The sequence below is a fragment of the Bombus vosnesenskii genome, unplaced genomic scaffold (assembly GCF_011952255.1).
Source record: "Bombus vosnesenskii isolate JDL3184/JDL3185 unplaced genomic scaffold, Bvos_JDL3184-5_v1.1 scf7180000013309, whole genome shotgun sequence".
Taxonomy (NCBI): domain Eukaryota; kingdom Metazoa; phylum Arthropoda; class Insecta; order Hymenoptera; family Apidae; genus Bombus; species Bombus vosnesenskii.
The window spans coordinates 1,543,345-1,564,778 of NW_022882958.1; the positions used below are offsets into that span (position 1 = coordinate 1,543,345).

The 21,434-nt window shown below is 36.6% G+C and overlaps 1 protein-coding gene across 5 annotated transcripts in view; it reads left to right on the top strand.

Moving 5' to 3' along the window:
* LOC117234791 overlaps positions 1–21,434 on the top strand; it is a 269,398-nt gene that overhangs the window by 219,870 nt on the left and 28,094 nt on the right. For all 5 annotated transcript variants that reach the window (XM_033496329.1, XM_033496331.1, XM_033496330.1 and 2 more), the window contains exons 8-11: positions 10,204–10,332; positions 10,481–10,596; positions 11,245–11,488; positions 15,970–16,104. In XM_033496329.1, coding sequence (XP_033352220.1) covers positions 10,204–10,332; positions 10,481–10,596; positions 11,245–11,488; positions 15,970–16,104 — 624 coding nt within the window. The remainder of the gene's footprint in view (positions 1–10,203; positions 10,333–10,480; positions 10,597–11,244; positions 11,489–15,969; positions 16,105–21,434) is intronic.

The window sequence follows — 21,434 nt, forward strand, 5'->3', positions numbered from 1 at the left end:
GCCGGAAAATAATATCCGGCACATCCTGTTGCTCGTCTTCCGTTCGTCTCGTATAAATTTCGTATTACGCCCTCCTGGTACGCCGACCAGCTCGGAATGGCGCGGGGAATCCGATTGAATTTGCCGACTAATCCAGATTATACTTTAACATCAACCATCACTGACGTAACGAGATTTACGTTTAATTTCGCTCAATCCGTAGCGCGACGAGAATCGTGTTTGAACGAGACGAATTGACCAATTCGAAGGAATAATTGTTACGGCAGCCTTTCATTCCACGAAGAAAAATACAGTACTTTGTTATGTAGGTCAGTGCTATTATTTTACTTGTTTGATTCAGATTGCGAAAGAAAGTAATTGTAATTTAAATCGTAGGATAAAAGCGCTATTATTGTAGGAAATACTTGTGATTCTGTGTTTCATTCTCGTACAAGAGTAGCGTAATGTATGTGCGTAACAGTGCGACTGTTATTCGAAGTAAATATTTTCTATAAATTATTATTTATATATAATGATACCTGTGACATTTTTCCACGGAACGCTAGTCTCTGATCATAACGAAGATGTAGCGTATCTAATTTATATTTTACAAACGTTTACGCATTCGTAAGAAATTTTAATCTTAGATACTAATACGAAGCATCGAATCATCGTATAAGACCATATAAAACAAAAGAATTCCATGTACATTTTTCAATCCTATTAGTTGGAATGTACACAGAGCAGAAATTGGAATGCCAGAGATCTCGAAGAAGTTGAATTCGGACCACTTAGTTATCGAATTCCCTGGATATTTACCTAATTTTTCCACCGGCGGTCCGCGGAAATATTTTCCGACCAGTGTCAATAATGGTTCGCAGAGTAAAGAGGGGGTGAGTAACGAAATCAGCCGCGCGAACGAGTTCCCCTCCCTCTTTCGCCATCCTCGAATTTTCCATTTGCGGAAATAACTGATTTACCGACGAATCGATTTAATCGTGTTCGGGCGAGTAAATCATCGATCGTTCTGTGATCTTTCTAATTTTCCTTCAATTCCTCCTTTTTCCCTTCAAGTCCTAGAAAAAAATTCGCAGAACGCGTGACTACGTAAAAACATTAATGCAAATGTCTATATATATTTGCAGACACGTACTGTTCGATTTATTTAATTATGCGATCGAAAATGCATTGACAGAATACGAAAAATTGTTCTTATGTTCCGTATCATAAATGGAATTATCCTTCGGATCGATCCTGCTATGGCCGTATTCTACTCGTTCTTTTCTTATCTTAGTAAACAAAATGAGTTTTAATGTTCCATGAAAAACTTAAGTGTAAACTGTACCGATAAAGCGCATACATTGATGACGATGCTATCACGCTTTTCTGAAATTTAAGAACTTTTTTGACGGTAGATATATACGGCATAAGATTGTAACAAAAAAATTCCACGTACTTGCAATGATTCTTCTAAATTTTCCTCAAACTTAAGAATTTGCTTAACTAAATAACGTAAAGAGCGTTACACGGTTAGTGTTCCATATCTATCGGTGAAAATTAGGCTTGATCGTATCCATTTTTTACTTTGACTAATTCACTGCTGCGTGGAAATGGAAACGAAGCAAAACGGTGTCGTATTTTGCGAAAACAGCCTCAAGTAACAATGCAGCCGGGCCGGCAGAGTGGCGGATGCACGTTGAAGGGTCATTTGCAAATGGCTACAAGTTTCCATGCGAGAGGAATCCAGTTCTATTTCACTTGCGAGACAACAACTGTAGCCACAAGATAACATGCAGCGGATTAAGTTCTAAACCAGTAGTAATCGCGTATCGACGCTTAAAAGCTGTTAAAACGCGAGTGTCGCGGACAAGTTTCCTCCACTGTTTACCATCCAGAGGAATAAATCCGTCCTAGGGAATTAATTAGCGCGGTTTCAGTTGAAACGCAATAGCTGCTACGAAGTAACTGCCAAAGGAGGTGAAAACCACCCACGAGATGGTCCACAAGACAATTAACGAATTTGTGAACCTGTGTATTTGAAATTTACACAATCGTAACTTTAGACTATTTTATCACCTATTCTATTGTAGTATCGTAACTACTATAATAATAAGTTTATTAATAATAAATGGATTAAACAGAAAACGATGGTTATTTAACATGAGCTAATCGTAACAACGTATTATAATTAATTAACAATTCTCGTCAATACAGATTCAACTCTCTCTCAACAACGCTAACAGCACTATCTCGACAACGCAATCCGCACTCTAGCTTCTCAACTCATGCTGCTGTTAATTCGTTTATGTCTCTTCCCTTTCTCTTTTGTCTTATATCTCTTGTTTAAGCCCCATCATGCACACGCTCAGCAATCGCTTGTTTATAATTCGCACGACACCCCCTTAGGCCCCTCGTTCACGATACTACACTATCTTCCTATTTATATAGGTTCTACTGGATATCAGAACAGAAAGAACTTGGTATTAAAGCGATGGTCATAGTCGTTTATTTGTTTTCTTGTGATGATACGATCATTATACAACACTCGATACTAAATTTTAAACATTGAAAACTATTTAACTTCATATTAAACGTTCTCCTTCTGCTGCATTAGACGTAAAAAAGTTTACACGTAATTACGAATTTTTTTATAGAAGGGAAAGTTCGTCTGTTTACGTGTAACGCAATTTAACAATTACGTTGTATATGATAATTGACTTGTTATTAATTATAATTTAAGATGTAAAATATATCACGCTTGACAATTCAATCTATTAGCTCTCGTATTATCCTGTTAAACGTACTCCTGTAAAGAAACTATCGGAGAGAAAACTGCACAATAAGAATTTTAACGAGATTTCAGGAATTCTAAATTAAATCTAAGAGATAATGGCGAAGTCAGGAGATCGTTTAAAATACTTGATTACTTTTCTATTTCCTTATCATTTCGTATCCTCCAGAGACAAGTTTCCAGAGTAACTTTCTGCTTTAAGAGTTCCTCATGGGAGTCGAAACTCTTTACGATGTAGTACAAAGTGTGAAGCAGATAGAAAAAAAAAGTCGAGGAAGCGAACCATTAGACGAAGAAATGCTAATTCGGGCAATAGGTAAACAGATTCCGTGGAAAACTTTCAGCCTCGATTTAGTTATACGCTAGTGGAACGATGATCCAGGTACTTCCTTATTCTATGCTAAGTTACGGTTGGCTTCCACGGAAACCATTATTAAGGGTAACCAATTCCTCTTGGTCTCGTTCTATTGAAACTCCAGCAAGGATGAATCGAAAGCGGGCAAACCGATAAAGCAGAAAACCATGTCGTATGGCGGTTGTGGAAGGATCACGCCATTGGATTATCGGGCCCGTCTGTCGGAACGAACACACAGACAGCTGGAATAGCCACTATTAAAATATCGACATTTTTAAGATGCTTTCCGCCTTTGATTTCTCTTGTTAATCGAGTTAATTATTTGAGTCAGCCAAACTTGAATAATTCAACCTTGAATTTTTCACAGAATAGTCAGACTAACTGTATATTATGAAACATTATTAGTCTCTAATATAATAACGAAAAAATATCTTGTAGTTTAGGTCCAGAAAAAAAAGAAACATGAGAAACGAACGTACAGAAAGCTGAAATAATTATATTTAAGATATCAACATTTTTGGAGTTGCTTATTGTCTTTTGAGAAAATAAGAAGACTTTTGATTTCTCTCGGTAATCGAGTCAATTACGTTAATTGTATGATAAGATATGATTGTTTGAGTTAGGTAAGCTTCGATAATTCAATCTTCAACTTGCAGTGGTCAACTAAATTTGTATGTTATGAGATACTATTAGTCTTTAACGTAACAAAGAAAGAATGCAAAAATATCGTGATCGTTAGATCTTTAGGTACTCTAAATCCAACAAGAAAAAATACAACAAGAAAATTAGATAACTCTATCTATTACTCGTGGGTCAATGCAAATGTTGCTAGAGTTTACAGTGGCATACGAGTACAATAGCACCACAGGTGGCCTAACATCATGTTTATCTACGTTATGACTCCGTAATTAGATGCTTGGTGGCCTCTATATGCCGCTAGTTATGGTTAGACGTTCTTGACAGTAACAGGTCTCAGATGGTTAAGTTGTTAATAAGCAGAACCAGCAAATACTGAAATATTGATCTGAATTCAACGAACGTATGATTGAAGGCCGAACTAATGATATAAGAACTCTCCAAAGTTCGCACATCTGCTAAGTAGAGCAGCCCGGTCGTAGTCAGGCGGTAAGCCAGTGAAATATGCATATGTATTCAGACAAGCGCAAAATAGAAGCCTGCAAGTAGAATATGTAATTCATTGTCGGTATTCAAGCAGCTGTCAAGGAAAATGGTTCGATTATGATCAAACTTCCCGTGATTAATTCGTGACCTAATTACGTAATTACTGTGATTTGAAACTATACATATATAAACTATTTCACCTGATAGATAGTTCCTTTTGCTCTCAAATATTCTACCATTAATTGGCATTAAATATTAGCATAGTCTCGACGTAAATCGTTTCACGAAAGTGTTTTATCATAGAAATCTATCGTGTATGTAAACTAATCTGATAAAAGTACAATATAATTGCTGTAAACATACACTCAATAAAGAGATATATATAGTAAACATTAAAGAACGTCTTTTTGAAAATGTTTACAATATTTCTCTAAAATAAAAAACTAGCGAATAAAACTTACAATTTAACGTCCGATAACATGGTTGTATTACACGATAACACGGTGATAAGTGACATTCAAAAGGGCAAAAATAAAAGGTGTTCAACAATGTCAAGATTTAAATTTCTTCCGATATCCAATATCTGTTGCGATATTTCCGTAGAAACATCGGCGATATTTTTCTAAAATTACTCGCAACCTCACAATTCTACATACATATCCAATATTTCGTTCAATCGTCATCGTTGCAACAAGCGATTATCCATTCTACGGGTCGATTTCCACGGCAAATATATCTACTTTACATATTTCATATTCTCGTACGCCATCGGTTCGCGATATATTTGCCGTTATCCGCGGTTACTTCGACAGCAGACAAATTTCTCCCTCGCGAGGATTCGAGCGTAATCCCCCGTGCGTCGAAGACAATTGCGCGCCACGCGGATGCAAGCTCGCGGAAGCGTGACGCATTAATCGTGCTGGAACAGAAACAGTGGCGTGGTGAATTAATTTAACGCCGCGCATACGATTCCTACATTAGTTACACGCAGTTACGTACAATATCTGTTGGCACGGTCCTGATTACGTGACACGAATGCACCACGCGTTTAATGCATCCGCGTGCCCAGTTATTGCGATCCACGGGACTATTACTATAATTGCACTCGTTGCAAATCCCCGATGCGATCTTTCCGACGATTGCAACGATTTCGTATTACGCGATCACTCGCTTGTTTATCTTGCACCAATGCGAATATAAGAAAAGCAAATTCTTTCTTGTAAATTTATCTGAACATAATAAAAGAGTATCTCGTCGCGTTATAGCGGGTAACAAGAATGGTTAATAAGAGCGAAAACGTAGAATGGAAAGATAAAAAGATTGGAAGGGAACGTTGAAACTGAAACGTTTAAATGCAAGGAAATATCGTTTCCGATTATTCATAGGGGAAGTTGAGTGGCTCGTTATCGAATTACGGTAACAGCTCGAAACTGTTCGTAAAGCAGTTATATTCGAAGCATAGGAATCCCCGATGCGATTGCGGATGGTATTACTGTGATGACTGAATGAATTCTCGTTGGAATTATCCCGATGGATTACGTTACCTCGTAACGGGACCGTTTTTAATATGTAACGAAGAACGTTCGTGCAACGAAGCAAACGAAAATTTTCGCGATTTATATATTCCAACGGTAAATTCGATCGTGAATTATTATCACGGAAGTTTTCATACAAAACTATGTAACGAGAACGTTAAGGTGCATTTCTGTAATTTCATACAGATTAATCCGGCATTCATACAACTGGAAATGGAAAAAATTTTCTTGTGAAGAGCGGAAGGAACGAGATCGTGGAACGAATAAGATGAAACGAACGAGAGTCGAGATCGAGAGATTCTTCGGATTGCTTCCTCTTTCTTTCGAACTCTACTCTCGAGTTACCGCTACGAGCAAAGAATTTATTCCACCGATTACTCCGCCTTCCTCCAACCACTTTTGATTGTACTCTTGTAGAAGAAAAAAGAACAATCCCGACGACGATGTACAATATCTTCTGCAATTTCGGCTTATCTTCGTAGATAAACTTTGTCATTACCTAGAGTGGTACGCTTCGGCCGAATGATTTTAATTAGGCTCGCTCAATTATCTCAGCATTAAAGGAGCTTTCGGCAAGGACGAACGACGCCGTACTTCGGCAAATGTCGTTAACAAAAGCATTTCAAATAAAAGTCGTATAACTGTCGCGGGAATGTTTGATCGCAAATAGATTTTTTTTGATTCGTTAAATCTTAAATGAAATACTAATTATTGTATAATTTAGTTGTATATGCGTTTTTTAAAGCTACGTATTCTAGCACATGTATAATCTCTTCCTTTAGGACTTTTACGTTTGAAGGGTTAGAGAAAGACGAAGAATGTCCACTGTTCATGATTTTCCGATTCAAAATACATTTTTTTTTTTATGAGAACTGGGCCTGTAAAACTATCAAATTACAACGATTACAACGTTCAAAGTGTCTCCATAAAATAGCATTAGAAATTTGGTGTACCGTTTAAAAAATTATCTGATTCTACGAAAATTCACCAATACATGTAAACATTATCATAATTTTTTTATCATAATACTGCTAAATATGTCAATAATTTTCAATTAAATTAGGCTTTGTATTTATATATACGATGTAATAACAATTATGCTATTAGCGTATCAGTCCAAATACAAATTTTTTTATCGAAATAGAACTCGAAATCCTAGCAGGAAGTTAACGTATTTCTGTTTTATTATAGAAATTACGGACTAAATAAACAAATACAAAAAAGTAAATGCTATCATTTCTATTATAATATTATATGCGTATATAGGAAGAGATATAAGAATATAAAGATAGAAAGATATTTTTGTACATCATTTTCTGCACGAGCAGCCTGAACAGCAAAAAATCGGATTCCTACGGCTCCATTTCATACAATTCAGCTGCGTAAAAAAAAAAGGAAATCGCGAAAATGAAGAAAAGAGAGATAGAAAAATTCAAAGAGGAAAAGAGTGTACAGTGGACGGTGTATTGTGAACACTCAAGCTGGTATAAAATGCCCCGAAATTACTCGTCCGCAAATCCGCTGGAGTAAATTAAAAATTTCCCACTCGAATCTGTCGGTTGTGCCCACCTTTGAACAATGTCTCTCTCTCCGTTTAATTCCGATCGAATAAAACCCGGCTTAAATCGAAAACATCAACCCGGTAGAGTCATCTTTCGATAATATAATAATACCTCTAATAATATAGATTTGTGATCAAATTATAAAATTATGAATTCAATGCGATACGAATTATCTTGAAATGAACTATTTCTATGAAATTATTCATGTTCATCGACAGAGTAAATTGATCCTTAATCTATAAGATTCTAGTTTTCTCTCTTTTCTCTCTTCGTATTTATTTTCCATTTCTGCGTGGTCTTTTAACCTTTACTGCCAGTAATAAAAAAAAAAACATATTTATCGTCTAATTTACCATGTTCGTAAAAATTCCCTGTTAATTGTAATCGTGAAAGGAGGTTCTGTCATGAAACGACAACGGTCTTCCATAGAAAATTCGATATTTTAAAATCACACTGAAGATAAGGAGAAAAATTTCCAAAATATTCTGACACGTTAATCTGATCGAAATAAACGAAGCGAGCCTTTTACGTTCGAATCTTTCTTTCAACTTTTCCGATTTCTGTTCGTGCTGATAATCATTTCACTCGAGGTACTGAAGTAGCCCGTATATTGTCTGCGAGATAATTAGTCCCACGCGCTTGCTTAACGAAGTATCGCGTTCCGTTTCAGCTGTAATTATCATGGAAAGGTAGCGAGGTCGTCTGGTGCAAGGCTCTGGCTCGAACGTCTCATAATTTATATGTTTACATGGAAGAAAGTGAGACAGCGGTGCAAGAGAAAGGGCGGTGACTCAATTATGAAGATGGTCGCGCTCTCCGCGGCTTCCTGACAGTTAATTATTCAGAAATTGGCGACGTGCCACGCGTCTCAGCCTTCCGCTACATCGGCCTTCCGTCTACGTTCACCGAAAGTTGAAGGAATTCTCGAAAAGCAATTCGGTTCAATGAAATCGAATCCGGTCGGGCATCTCGTGAACTTCTCCTATTAATTACTTTACGCCACCACCTCTTGCAGCAATTAATTAAAATTATGGGAAAAGTTTCGAAACACCTGTTACGTGTTTAGAATTATTTCTTCGCTGTTCAACCGACTCCCGACTAATGAAATTCTTCGAGAACAACGAGCGTTTCCTCTCTCGGTACAAGTATCGATATCGTTATCAGGATTAATTTGTCTGAATACTCTTTAGAGATTGGGTTTACTATCAGGATTAATTTTTTTCAATACACCATGGAATATTAAAATGAATTAATATTAAATATTCATGTGTTATACGTATTGTATGTATCATAATATATGTATTCTCAAAATTGTTCTCCATCCAGGATCACATGCGACGAAACTACGATATTATAAATGGCTTCTGAACGTAACAAAAGATTTGTGATGTTTAACATATTACGAAGAGTAAGACAAACAAACGTTTGATTTGTCTGGTTTCTGTGCCGTTTTATAGGAGAAAACATGCAACGTGTCTCATAAAGGATTCTTCATAAAAATATAATATGAAAGGAGCGTAATAAAAATTTCACGTACAAGGTTTGGTCTTCGTGGAATATTGGTTTTAAAAATTCGCAAGTGGCTATCATTTTCGCATAGAGCACGCAACAAGTTTTGACGAGCGATCGATCGTTTGAAAATATCATCAAACTAAAGAGTTAGAGAGACTTTTATTAGAATTATTTAAAATTTATAATAAATCCTTGAAGCAGAGAATATTTAAAAAATTGCATTTTATTTTCTCATAAGAATAAAAGAACTTTACAAGCGATCGTAACTATGATTCTCAATTGCAAAATACGTCTATTTTACAAATTTATATTTCACTAAGAAAGGGAGAGACGCGCGAAAAAACAGGTCATCCTTCGTCTTTTTAAAGTAAAGATTTTCAAGGAATACTCCGTTTATTACGGGTAGCGCCCTGTTATATTTTTGTGCGGCGTTGCACAGCCACGACGGATCCAATCTTAACTCTAAATTACACCTTAATGGCCGAGCATCCGTCCGGACAGGTCCTCGGGACGTTCCTCTAATTTGAGCAGATTATTAAAATCGCATCGTCGTGATCCTCGAAATGAAGGATCACCCCGGCAGGCAAGCGACGATGGAACTTTTCTCGTAAAATAAATCAGCCGGTCCCATCGTGGTAATTCGGCGCAGCCGCCTCTGCCTTACCAGTAATATTGGATGTTTTCTTAATGGTGAAACTTCCACGGGAACCGACTCCTGTTCATCCTTATGAACTCACTGATAAATCAGTACACTGCTTACCCCTTCGATGCACGTCGACGATCCTCTTTTTATTCGATTTCAATCCAATTACACGTTTTATCATCTTATTTAGTTTTATTCAGGTAAACATATTTTTACGGTCCAAAAAATTAAAAACATGGAAGCGTTTGAAATTCTTAAGATATCGATAGCTTCGTTACAAACTTTTATTTTGCAAAGTACAATTCTGCGGATTATAGACAGACTTGAAAATTATTTGGCACTGAATAGTAGAAAATTTAGAAATATCCGAAGATAAATGTAAAATTTTCTATTGGAATTCTAAAATATCGATAATTTTGTTCTAAATTTCTGTCTTGTAGAATATAGTCCTGCCATCAATCATTTGTTCAATCGATATTTGAAATAAAATTTTAGTGACAAATGAAATGACCAACGTTTAATTTGTAATGTAACAAATTGGCGTGATTAAATATTTTGGCTTAATTAAAACTGGATACCTTTAATTCAACTAAAGCAAGTTAAAACATTTCTCCTGATTAACGTCGTTTCTTTACGAATTCTGTTTACGAATCACGTGTCTGGACGTTAAAACTAACACACGTTTTCGTCCGCGTTTGTTCCAGACACTGCACAAGCGACTACATTGCCGTATACTCGGGTTCAACAACGTCGAGTCCCCTTCTCAAGATGCTCTGTTTCAAGAATAAAACGTCGTTGACGTACAGTGGCCGGAAACTGCTGGTCGAGTTCAGGTAAGAAAGAAAAAAAAACCCGTACAGCATCTTTGAAAGCTTTGACTTAACATAGAATCAAATTCAAACGATCAAATTCAATCTCGATTGTTTTTCGAATTTTAACAAAAAATACCAGATAGTAAATAAGAAACGTCATGTTTCGCAGATCGGGTCCGGAAGTACCGCCATTCGATTATAACGGCTTTGTCGCCACTCTTCATTTCATTGAAATCACCACGGAAGCTCCTACCACGGTTATCATGGATAGCACAGATAGAAGCTGTAAGTATTCAGAGCAAGAATACTAGGAATTTAAACTTAATAAAGTATAGTGGAAATGATTAAAAAAGAAAGCAGCTGTTAGAAGACAAAATGAAATGGCCATAGAATAAAACATATTCTAGAACTAATTCTATACATTTTTACATATCGCTGAATCACTTTCTCTAATTTTAATATTTTTCCTCAATTATACTGCAAACAACATATCTCGTAATCTAATCTAAATAAAAATTCGAACGTATTAAAATAAATATCTCGTATCTTCCATGATCATACCATGTCATTTATTATCACATAATTTGGTATAGGAAAAGAAACGTGCAGCTATTAACCAAAACGATGACGATCCAACGAACGATTAAAACTGATTTAACAAGCGTCAGGGTAAAAAATGGCGCCGACGAAGCGGTTCGTTCATTAGATCCTCCGTTCCGCAGGAATTCTGAATCGTTCTAAAAAATCGGTAGCTATTCCTACCCAGAGATAATTAATTCCAATACCCGATTTTATTTGATCAGATTATAACCTATTGAAATTAGGTCGTACCTATTTGAACGGCGATTTTAACGACTCTCCGAATATCTGCATATTTCATCGATGTTCCTGTCTATGATTCCGCGTGTAACGTTAATTCGATTTTAATTCCAGTGGATATGAGCAAGTCGTTTAGCGGTGCAGGATATAATACGCGCTATAACAATCGAGACCTTCAGGATCATCGAAAAGATCAGGGCTCGGTATCAAACAGCTGCAATCTGGAGGTGAATGGTGAGAAAGTCAGAGCTGGCCACCACGATACCAGAGGCAAACTGAAGTCCACCACGTGCAGACTCGTGCTTCATGGGCGTGCTTATGACACTGGACACGTCTCGTTATCCAGTTTTAATCTCAGGTAACGTGGAGACCTCGTGGCTTTTAACTTTTTATGTGGCCTTGTATTTATGTGAAATGCCTGCGAGTGGTGATTTATGTATTTAAAACAATTTATATAAAATACGTGATCAGATTATTTCACAGAATTGTTTGACACGTTGAAGTATTTTTTTAATTATTTCGTTGATGAAAATATTGATTTTGTTGAAATCCACCGATACGTTGAATTATTAATAAATAGGACGTGTAGCTACATTTTTTTTTTATTGCTTCCAACTGTATGGTATGAAAGAAGAATGAATAATTTGTTGCATAATTGCAACTCTTTATCCGATCATTCCGCTGACAGATAAACGATTTCCGTTAAATCTACAAATGAAATGATTAAATTTATCAAAGGAATGCCTATGCGTTACAATTAATTTTCGTATTAATACAAACAATATTATTGAGGCAGCTCGAAGGGACTAGGATTTTATTCAGCCGATACAGATTTGTCAGTGTCTAATTAATAACATGTCCCAAACATATTTATATTATTATTATCAATTATTATCGCTGCCCATTTACATGAAATTTAATCAACGTTCGCTTAAGCCACTACTTGTTCGCTACCAACCGATCGATCACAATAGGATTTTCATTTTCATGTAAACTTCGTACAAACTTAAAAAAGAGAGAAACGAGCCAAAAAGAGAGAAATAAAAGATTGAAATTATTCACGCTCAATGTTGGTGGAGTATAGTTTGAATATAATGAACGATTTTTACAGATATAAAATCATTACGTTGCAAATGTTTATGTGAATTCACACTTTTATGCGCGTAACCAAAAGAGAGGAATCTAAAGTATATTCTGCTTGTCATATTTTCTATACAATTCCGCACTTTTAAATTGCCTGTAGAAATCAGAATATTTGAATTAGTGTATTAGAAAGATCATATTACTTTTCAAACAAACTGTATATTTTGAAAAACTCATATTATGAAAAAATCAACACTGATCAAACAACCATTCCAAGATTCACCGTACTCGGTTCTTATTTCGTTTTCGTTTCCTCCCAGTTTCATCCGAGCGTGTTTCCGCTTCAAAGAGGCGAGAACACGATCCCTCGACACGATTTCCAGAATCTTGGACACGGTATTAAGACGATTGCGTTCGAAAGTAAAGGCGGTGGTAGAAAATTCGGCTACGAAATGCAGTCACGTAGAGAACCGTGTGCTACCATGGCGTGTTTGGAATTGCATTGCATTTGTTTACCTTTTTCATGGAACAATCGTCGAGAGCCCTCCGGAAATTCGGCTCGCGTTAGCAGCCCGTGGTTTTCGATCGATTGATCGTTTCGATCGACACTTTCATTTAATTATACGCTCCTCGAACGAAGAAGCTTGTTCAGCGAGATACAACGTATCAAGTAACGTTCGAGTTAATAATCGATACCGCTTCGATGATGTTGCATAAATGGCCAAAATGAACGAGAGTGAATAGTTTGAAAACTGGAAATCAAGGAGGTGCAAATAAAAAGGAATACTGACACGTTCTGAGAAATTGTTCTTTTTCCCGACAAATCTTTTAGGAACAGTTTCAGTTGAATTAAATTAGAACTGTTTATAAATTTCAAATATAAGTACAGCTCGTACCTAATCTAAGACTCTTACAAAGCTCTAACCATTCTTCGTAATAATAATTAATATTCATAATAACAAAATTCTATCCCTCCGACTAATGTAGTGAATAAATACAATATAATATATTTTTTCACTAGCTGTTTCTGATATTCTTAAAACGCAAAGTCAGTTTTCAGTCGAGTTCTTTGCTGATTAGTAATTATTCACTTACTGCTTGCTTATCATTAATGCGATGTGCGCAGTAAATAACAGTTAAACCAATCTAAATTGCAACTAATTAATTCGACTGTATCTGATAATCGGTGTTACCATAACTCGGCGAATGATCACGATTAATCTGTCATACGTTTACAATTAAGAAAATATATAAAAATTAACCTACCATGGATTTCATCGCGTTATACTCTCAAATGATATCCAAATGCAACTGCAGCTTTCAAACGAATTCCATCGAACACGTTTTCACGATCCTCCTAGAAACTCTGTCCCTGAAACCCGAAGAATCTCGTTTTCCGTTCGCAGGTATCAATCAGCATAACTCATCGAAGCGCTGCCAACGCACAGAAACCTATTCAACTTTCCCGGTTCCCTCCACCAGTTCTCTCGGAAGTAATAGATACGAAGTAGTAGTAAATCACATGGGAATGCGGCTGGCTCGTATCCCTGGGATTTTCAATTATCATGCACAATGGTTGCAACGCGCGCGGACCATGCATTCGTGGCTTTGTAGATATGTTCCCGTAAGAGATGGAACATGCGCTGGGTGGGCTGAAAGCCTTCCGCCCTTGCCTTCGCGTCTTCAAGGCCCCCTCTCTCCTCTAAAACCGTAGCCAAGGAACGAACGTAACCCCGTGGCTCCTCAGACGGCAGATATATAACCGGGAATAAACTAAGCGAAGACACGCATACCGTCGCGCATCGGGAGAAATGCGAGCAGGGCGAGAGGCTGCAAGCTTCAGACGAAGGTGGCATAAATTTTCAATGGAATATTGTAAATCCGTGCTAGGTAAAAGGACGTTCTTTTGAGGATAGTTCGTAGTGGTGGAAAGGATCAAGCGATCGTTAAAAATTTTTTCTTTCTTCGCCGTATTTCTTTGATTCCTTTTATCTATATTATGTTTATATTATGACAATGTTATATTATATCTTTTGTCTATATTATGACAATGTATGATTTATTTATTTTGGGGAAATTTGGATTAATTTAAGAAACTTACAGGGGATGGTGAGAAATTTAAAATTATAAGTAAAAGCAATGTATAAAATTCGTTACAGTGGACAAACCAACTCTTTATTTGGATCAAAATCAGTTCTTTAGCTGCGTTCATAAAAATATAGATTTACGAAATCACCGTTTGCCATCTATTTGTATGTATATTATCATGTATATTATATTTATGCTGTAGGCTTTAATTAATCATTGTCTCGACAATATAGTAATATGCTATCAAAATCCTATCCTGTGCTAGAATCCTATCAAAAACTTTTGATAACAACTGTCCGTTTGTTGGATATTACGAGTCATGGAATTCCTAGGTTATTTACTATATTCGTGTACCTATTCGTGTGTATTAGATGTGACTTGTGATTTGTTAGATCGCAAAGTCGATATCGAGCTTAAACTTTCCTCAGGTATGATATAACAATAGTTGACAATACACGGTGTACACGCAATCAGGTCTGGCCTCGATATGCTCCAAATAGTAAATTCAAAGCCAGTGATTACCAACAGATAACATGAAAGCAGATACAGAAATTGAAAGTTTATTCGAAAAAAAATGTCTCTATTTGTAAAAAATCTACATGGGTTCCGGATTGTTATTTTTTCGTTAAACGCTATCTGGTTCATTGACAATTCATGTGTTGTTGGTGTAATTTCAGAAGAATATTTATAAATCCAAAGCGGACAGACAACATTCAAATCAAAACTCCAAGTGTACACCGAATTAATTTCGACTTTTTCTGGCTTTTATAATTTGTATCCGTGGGTGATAAATCCGCTGGTCTATATTTCATTTGAATTTTATCGGTTGACCTTTTCCGTTCGTCGCCCAAATATTCGCTCATCGAAATGTAGATACGTGACACAGAAATTTTTAACAACCTTCCAACATCAATTTGTCCAAACTGCATTATTTATTAGAATCGATACATATTGAATCCAATACCGTTTTCTCCTTTCTATTTTACATTGGATATATACATATAGCACTTCTTTATTGCCGTTACTATTTACAATGAGCGGATAACCAAAGCATAAATTCAGAAACGTAATTAAGTTGTTAAAAAATTTTTTATCGAATAAACAGAGATTAATTTAGGTTCACTCGCCCGTGGAAATATTAATGAAAAGCCTTTTAAAAAATCCATCAGCGCTCCTTTAACTTATAAAGCTTCTCTATGTAGCTTTTCTATGTAGCAAATGAAATTCATTTTCACACAGAAAGACATTCCATATTTTTTAACGTTTTTGATTATAAATATTTGCTTATTATGTCCAAAGCACAATAGGACCTTAATTATCCGAACTAATTATCGTACTCGCTATTAAATAACTTTCTTTCCATAAGAAAAGAAAACGAATACAAATAGAAAACTTTCTACTTTTGCAAGTTAACATATCGCTTAGATTTTCAATCACTTGGACATAATAATTTCTCTACCTACGCTCATTTCATTTCTGCCGAAAATAGATTACATTCTCTTTATATTTAAACGAACTAAAATCGACCTATTTGAAATTAATTTATCTTTATTAATTTTTGGTTTCGTAATTAAATTAAATAACACGGTTTTGAAACTGTAGCTAAAGGGAAGAAACATCGTAGCCTTGACTTCTAGCTAGTAATATGTTTTCTTATGAATGTTGTAGTGCTCCGGATTGCCAATCGTCGATCGAAATATTCGACGGCCTTCCCGAAGGAGGGACGCTTGACACCGCGAAATCCCTCAGGAAAATCTGCAGCCCTAGCCATGAGCTTCCACCGGAATTCGTGCAACAAGATACGTAAGTGGATTCTCCAGTTATTAGACGAGAAATACCAACGTCGTCTACAGTGCGCGGCTTATTACTCGGATACTGTACTAAGAAGTCCTTGGCATTCCATTCGATTCAGAACGTGAAATGCAAACCGCCCGTACCATCCGTTGGCGAATTGATACACAGCTCGTTGAACTTCCGAAATTAATGCCGAGAACTCGTCCGTTGATCAGCGACGTTCAGTTGACATTCTCGCCATGGAACGGTATTGTGAATCATCAGCTTGGAAAATTTGTCCCGTCCGTCGCGCGAAAATGTCGCAGATCTATACTTACAATCAAAACAGCTTCCATGAATTGAAGTTATTAATAGTATTTTTGACTCGTAGAAGATCTACAGAATCTCAGCTATAGGTTTGAATTAAGTTACTTAATTTCATAGTATTCATTTTAATTAATCGTGTAAGATGTAGAACGCGTACTAAAATTAAATACTCCCGAATTAAATGATTCTCATGTCTAGGCTTATATTAAGTTGAGAGTTAAATGTTAGGAATTTAACACGTTCGCTGCTAGTCGAATTTTTATTACCTAAAAAATGATTTCGGTATAAATCTATATCGTGAAACATTTCATACATTTTATTTTCTCTTATATATTTTATTATGCTTTATTTTAATTCATCCTTTGCATCCAAGTCGATATCGTACATGCCTGTATCGCAAAAATTCATTCTGTCATCGGTACTCACTCAGTGAAGTTTGCTAATCAGCGAACGCGTCGATCTATGTCAACGCTCTATCAACCTGTCAACTATCAATGCTACGAAAATTCCGGATTAAATTTCCTAAAACTTTGTAAAAAGACAAACTGTAGAGAAATATCGAATGTTCCTATCCTACAGCGAAACCTATGTTGATCCCTGGCTGGGTTAATCTCCGAATCATCTGTCCAGGGTATAAACTATTGCCAGTAACCTACATTAACGCAATCAATGCTCAGAAACATCAAAACCCGGTATTCACTTTAGCATGCACGATTCCATTCAACATTCCCGATGAACGCAATTGAACGTATTCAACGAAGTCTCTGACGGCGTTCGATGAATAGAAAAGCCGGGACTAGTGGGTTTCCTAGCGTTTCCTTTGCCTCTATTCGATCTAATCAATATGACGCAGAGCAGGCCACGCAAACCAAGCAACGACAACGATAATAGGGCGTTTTTCGATTTAAAACCGCGCGACTTGATCGGCGAGTTGTCGATTCCTGGTATACACACGCGGAGACGGAACACGAGGAAATAGGGATGGGTGGTACGTAATCAGGAATCAGCCCAGACCTATTCGTCATTGGCGCATCCGGTCGGGAGAACGAGACACCGAGCCGCTCATCTCGTCGGAAGTCGAGGATGAAAGATGACTGCGCCGCCACGTGATGCACGCCGCCGTGTACGCATGTTTGCATTTACGTCGAGTACACGGCTTCCAATAGAGGGAAGATATTACAGAGAGAGAGAGAGAGAAAGAGAAGGAAGAGGTCGACTACTATCTCCGCTGGATTCGTCGCGATTCGAATCGACAAGATGCATGTAGACACGCGGACCACGCATGATGGCTCGCAGAAGTATGCATTTGAACACTTGCAGGAGGTCATTACGATTACACGTTATACGAAATGTTATAGGAAACATTTTGAAATTTTATTAGTACTGTAATGGGACATGACTACGATTATATTGGTAAAGTTCGACAGAGAAGTGGAAATGTATAATAAAAGCTACGAGATATTTAGTACAAGTATATATTTTGGAAAACTCGTCAGAATACTTGGACGGTATTCGTGATATTAGCAAGTCGTAATATTTTGTGACACCATCTTCAGAGAACTGTTTCGTTACTTGTCTAACTCCTTGTCTTCAGATTTTCTAATTCTCGAGTAGTAAGAACCTATTAAGGATCAAGCAGTGAAATAGCGTTACATAAAGGTTACATAAATGCAACTTTATTAAGCAAACGTTTTAAATCAAAAGAAAAGCTATTAAACTAATACAAATTACGATATATAATATATACATAGCTAGAAAATGGTTCGCAAGTTATACAGAAATGTCACAAAATTCCTCGATCCATATCGAATGGTGCTGTTCGTGGAACACGGTTTCTACGAGCTCGTAAAAAACATTTTAATGTCGGTCGACCTGGTTCTTACACGTAATAACGTGAACATCATCGAAGAAAAAGAGACTGGTACCGTGAGAGACAAATTCCTTTCTTGTCTTTTGCTATCGTGGAATTTGAATATCGACCATGAACGCGATTTATACGATCCTTTTATTCGCCCTTTATTGCAGATTCTTTTTTTCTCTGGTAGCCTTTAGCACGTCTAACCTTCGTTGATATGGTATCCGATGATCGTAATTTTTACGTGTAAAGCCATTCCACGGAAACGGAATTTTGAAACGGATCGGTGAAATTCTGGCGTGCGATGTCTCTAACTGTCGTGTAACGCGCGCGCGTAACTCGTGGCCTTGTCAGTGATACGTGTGTACGGTGCATGCTCAGTAGAATGGGTACGTGTGTGATCGGACAGAACGAGACGTACAGCGCGTAAACGAGCTGGGGAAATTTGTATGATCCAGCGTATTGCAAAGGAAGCTGCTCCGTTTCGGAGTAATACAAAATTATATTATTTATTATATCAGTGGCCCTAGTACTAATTAATATAACTTGAGTACTGGAAAATTGAGTATTCAACGTGTAATAAGTTTCTGAGATAGAATTGTGGGATTTAAAATATACTAAGCGTCTGTAAAATTCACAATCAATTCGAAACGAATTGACTATATAAATTAACCAGTCATCGTTAGAGTAATTAACGTAGTATGTTCGGTAGTTGCAAATTCAATGCCCAACGATATAGGTATAAGGTTTCTGATACAGCAGATTTCGAAATAGACCGAACAATAATAACGTTTACGATCATTTCGAAATAACATATAACATAAACATATAAATTAACGTATAAATAACAATTGACAATGGCAACAATGGTCGGCATTATAATTAGAATAACTTGTGTGATAATATGGCTAATAAATTTCTAAAATAGAGAACGGGCGCAACGTCAATGAGATTCATCATCGATTCGGAGAGAATCGAACATAGAAATAACTAATAAATTCTGAAATAGAATTATAAGTTTCAGAATAGATTCGAAAAATTCACGAGTGATTCAAGAAGAATCGAAGATAAAAATATTTAAACGCGATTAGAAACTCAACAAATAACAATTAGGTAACGGCTGTCTTGATAATTAGCGTGACTTGTATGATGGAAAATTAAATATTCGATGATGTTTCGAATAAATTGTTGAAATAGAATTGTAATTATAAATTTGTATTATGTTATTATATAATGCTGCCTGGGAGAGTTAGAACTCGTGACATGAAATCTGCACTTTGTCTAGATTCAGTTTACTCGGAGACCATCAGGCACCGTGCTTACTGCACAAAGTTAGAGAAACATCCCAACTTTACTGTAAGTTTTTTCAGAAACTTCCTAATCAAAGAATAATTAGAGCGAGATATCCACTGGAATCACAGCATTCGTCTACGTTTTCGTCATTGGACTCAAAATGATAAACGGATGATAAACACATAGCATTTGGCAGTAGCGTCTCAAAGCTCCGAATATTGTATTATATTATATTTAATATCACAAGTGTAAAAGCTCCTATACTAACATGAAAGTAAACATACACATGATAATAAACGATACTTCAAAGAAAGAAAGAAAGAAAGAAAGAATTATGTGTAAAATATATCCGATAAAGCATGAAATTCACAATCGATCCGAAATGCATCAGATATACAAATATCCGTTCGAAGACAAGGCAATTAAGCAAAAAAATTCAAATCAAAGTTTGCTTTATCTATAACAAGAGGAGAAATATAAATATTCAACGTATTTATTCCACGGAAAGAGGGGAACGTGGAAATGAGATATCAAAATGAAATTAGTATTTGATGTATTAAAACGCGACGTCCGGAAAGGGTCTCACCCTCAAAGGAAGCAGATCGTTCGATTTTAATCAGATAAATGTCAAAGTAGCTCGATAAAGAATCACGCAGCCTAGAATGGACGTATCTCCGGCTGAAAAACGTGACGGGAAACCCAGCATGAGAAAGACTTTCCCCTGCACATATTGATCAGCGACAGGGAGAAGGCAGCAGAGAAGGAGGGAGAAGCACGATCTGAATAGGTTACATTCCAAATCCTTTCAACCGCGATCGATGCTCACCCTCCGCAATCCGTAGAATCGTTCTTCTACGGGCGAGCCATGTCGGTCCAAAAGCTGGACTAGAAGGATCTAATTGTGAGGTACGAAGCGACTGGAATTCCTGTGCAAACGTAAACAACGCGGTTAATAGTGTGTCTGGTTTGTGAAGTTACGTACTCTAATGCACTGCTAGCATTCCTAGTTCTTAGCGATAGAAAAAAAGGCACACGATGATCATTAGGAAGTCTTAACTAGAATGTAATCATTAAAGAATGAAAATTATAATTTTTATGACAAATATCTTATTAATCTATAATATAAATTTTAAGACAAAAACACAAGTTTCAATTTAATAGAATATTCGTGACAGATAATAGTGCATTTACGATTCTTCGTCGAATGTTTAATTCTCTACTTACAAAATTAAGTTTAGAGTTCAATTCGAAAGGTTTCCTTCCTCCGAATCAAATTAAAACTCGATCCATATCGTAGAACTACGAACCAGATATTCCAGGATTCTCGAAAAATTTCAGGAATAGGTTTCGTCAGTCCATAATTCAAGCTTTAAAATAGAAATGTAATTTTCCTTTTGTCCGAATACTTCCGATGGCTTCTGTAAGTTTACGTTTTTATTAAATCTCGATTCTGAATCTATAGAGTTCAGTCAATATTTAAGTCCGGAAGGAAACCGTACGAACGACTCCGATTCATTTTTTCCGAATCGGATCCAGGCGCTATCCATATCGATAAAACCACAAACTCCACAATTCTAGAATATCAGCCTCCGCAAGACCACAGTTCCATTAACTTGCTCGCGCTAATCACCAAATTACTTTTCGAACGTGAATATACCGAGGCTCCACGTAAAGATCAACCGTAGTCCCAGAAGATCCGCAAATCCAACCTCCATAAGCTTCCCTCTTCGACGCTCGAGAATAGCCAGAAATCCCCGATAGAATGATCGTAATTAACCCAAAAAAGATGAAGAAAGGGGACACGATATCTCGAGGACAATTCACGAGAGCGTAGGTGGCAAAGTCTCACGAGACCAGCCCGGTCAGCCAGCCGTGGAAAGAGCAC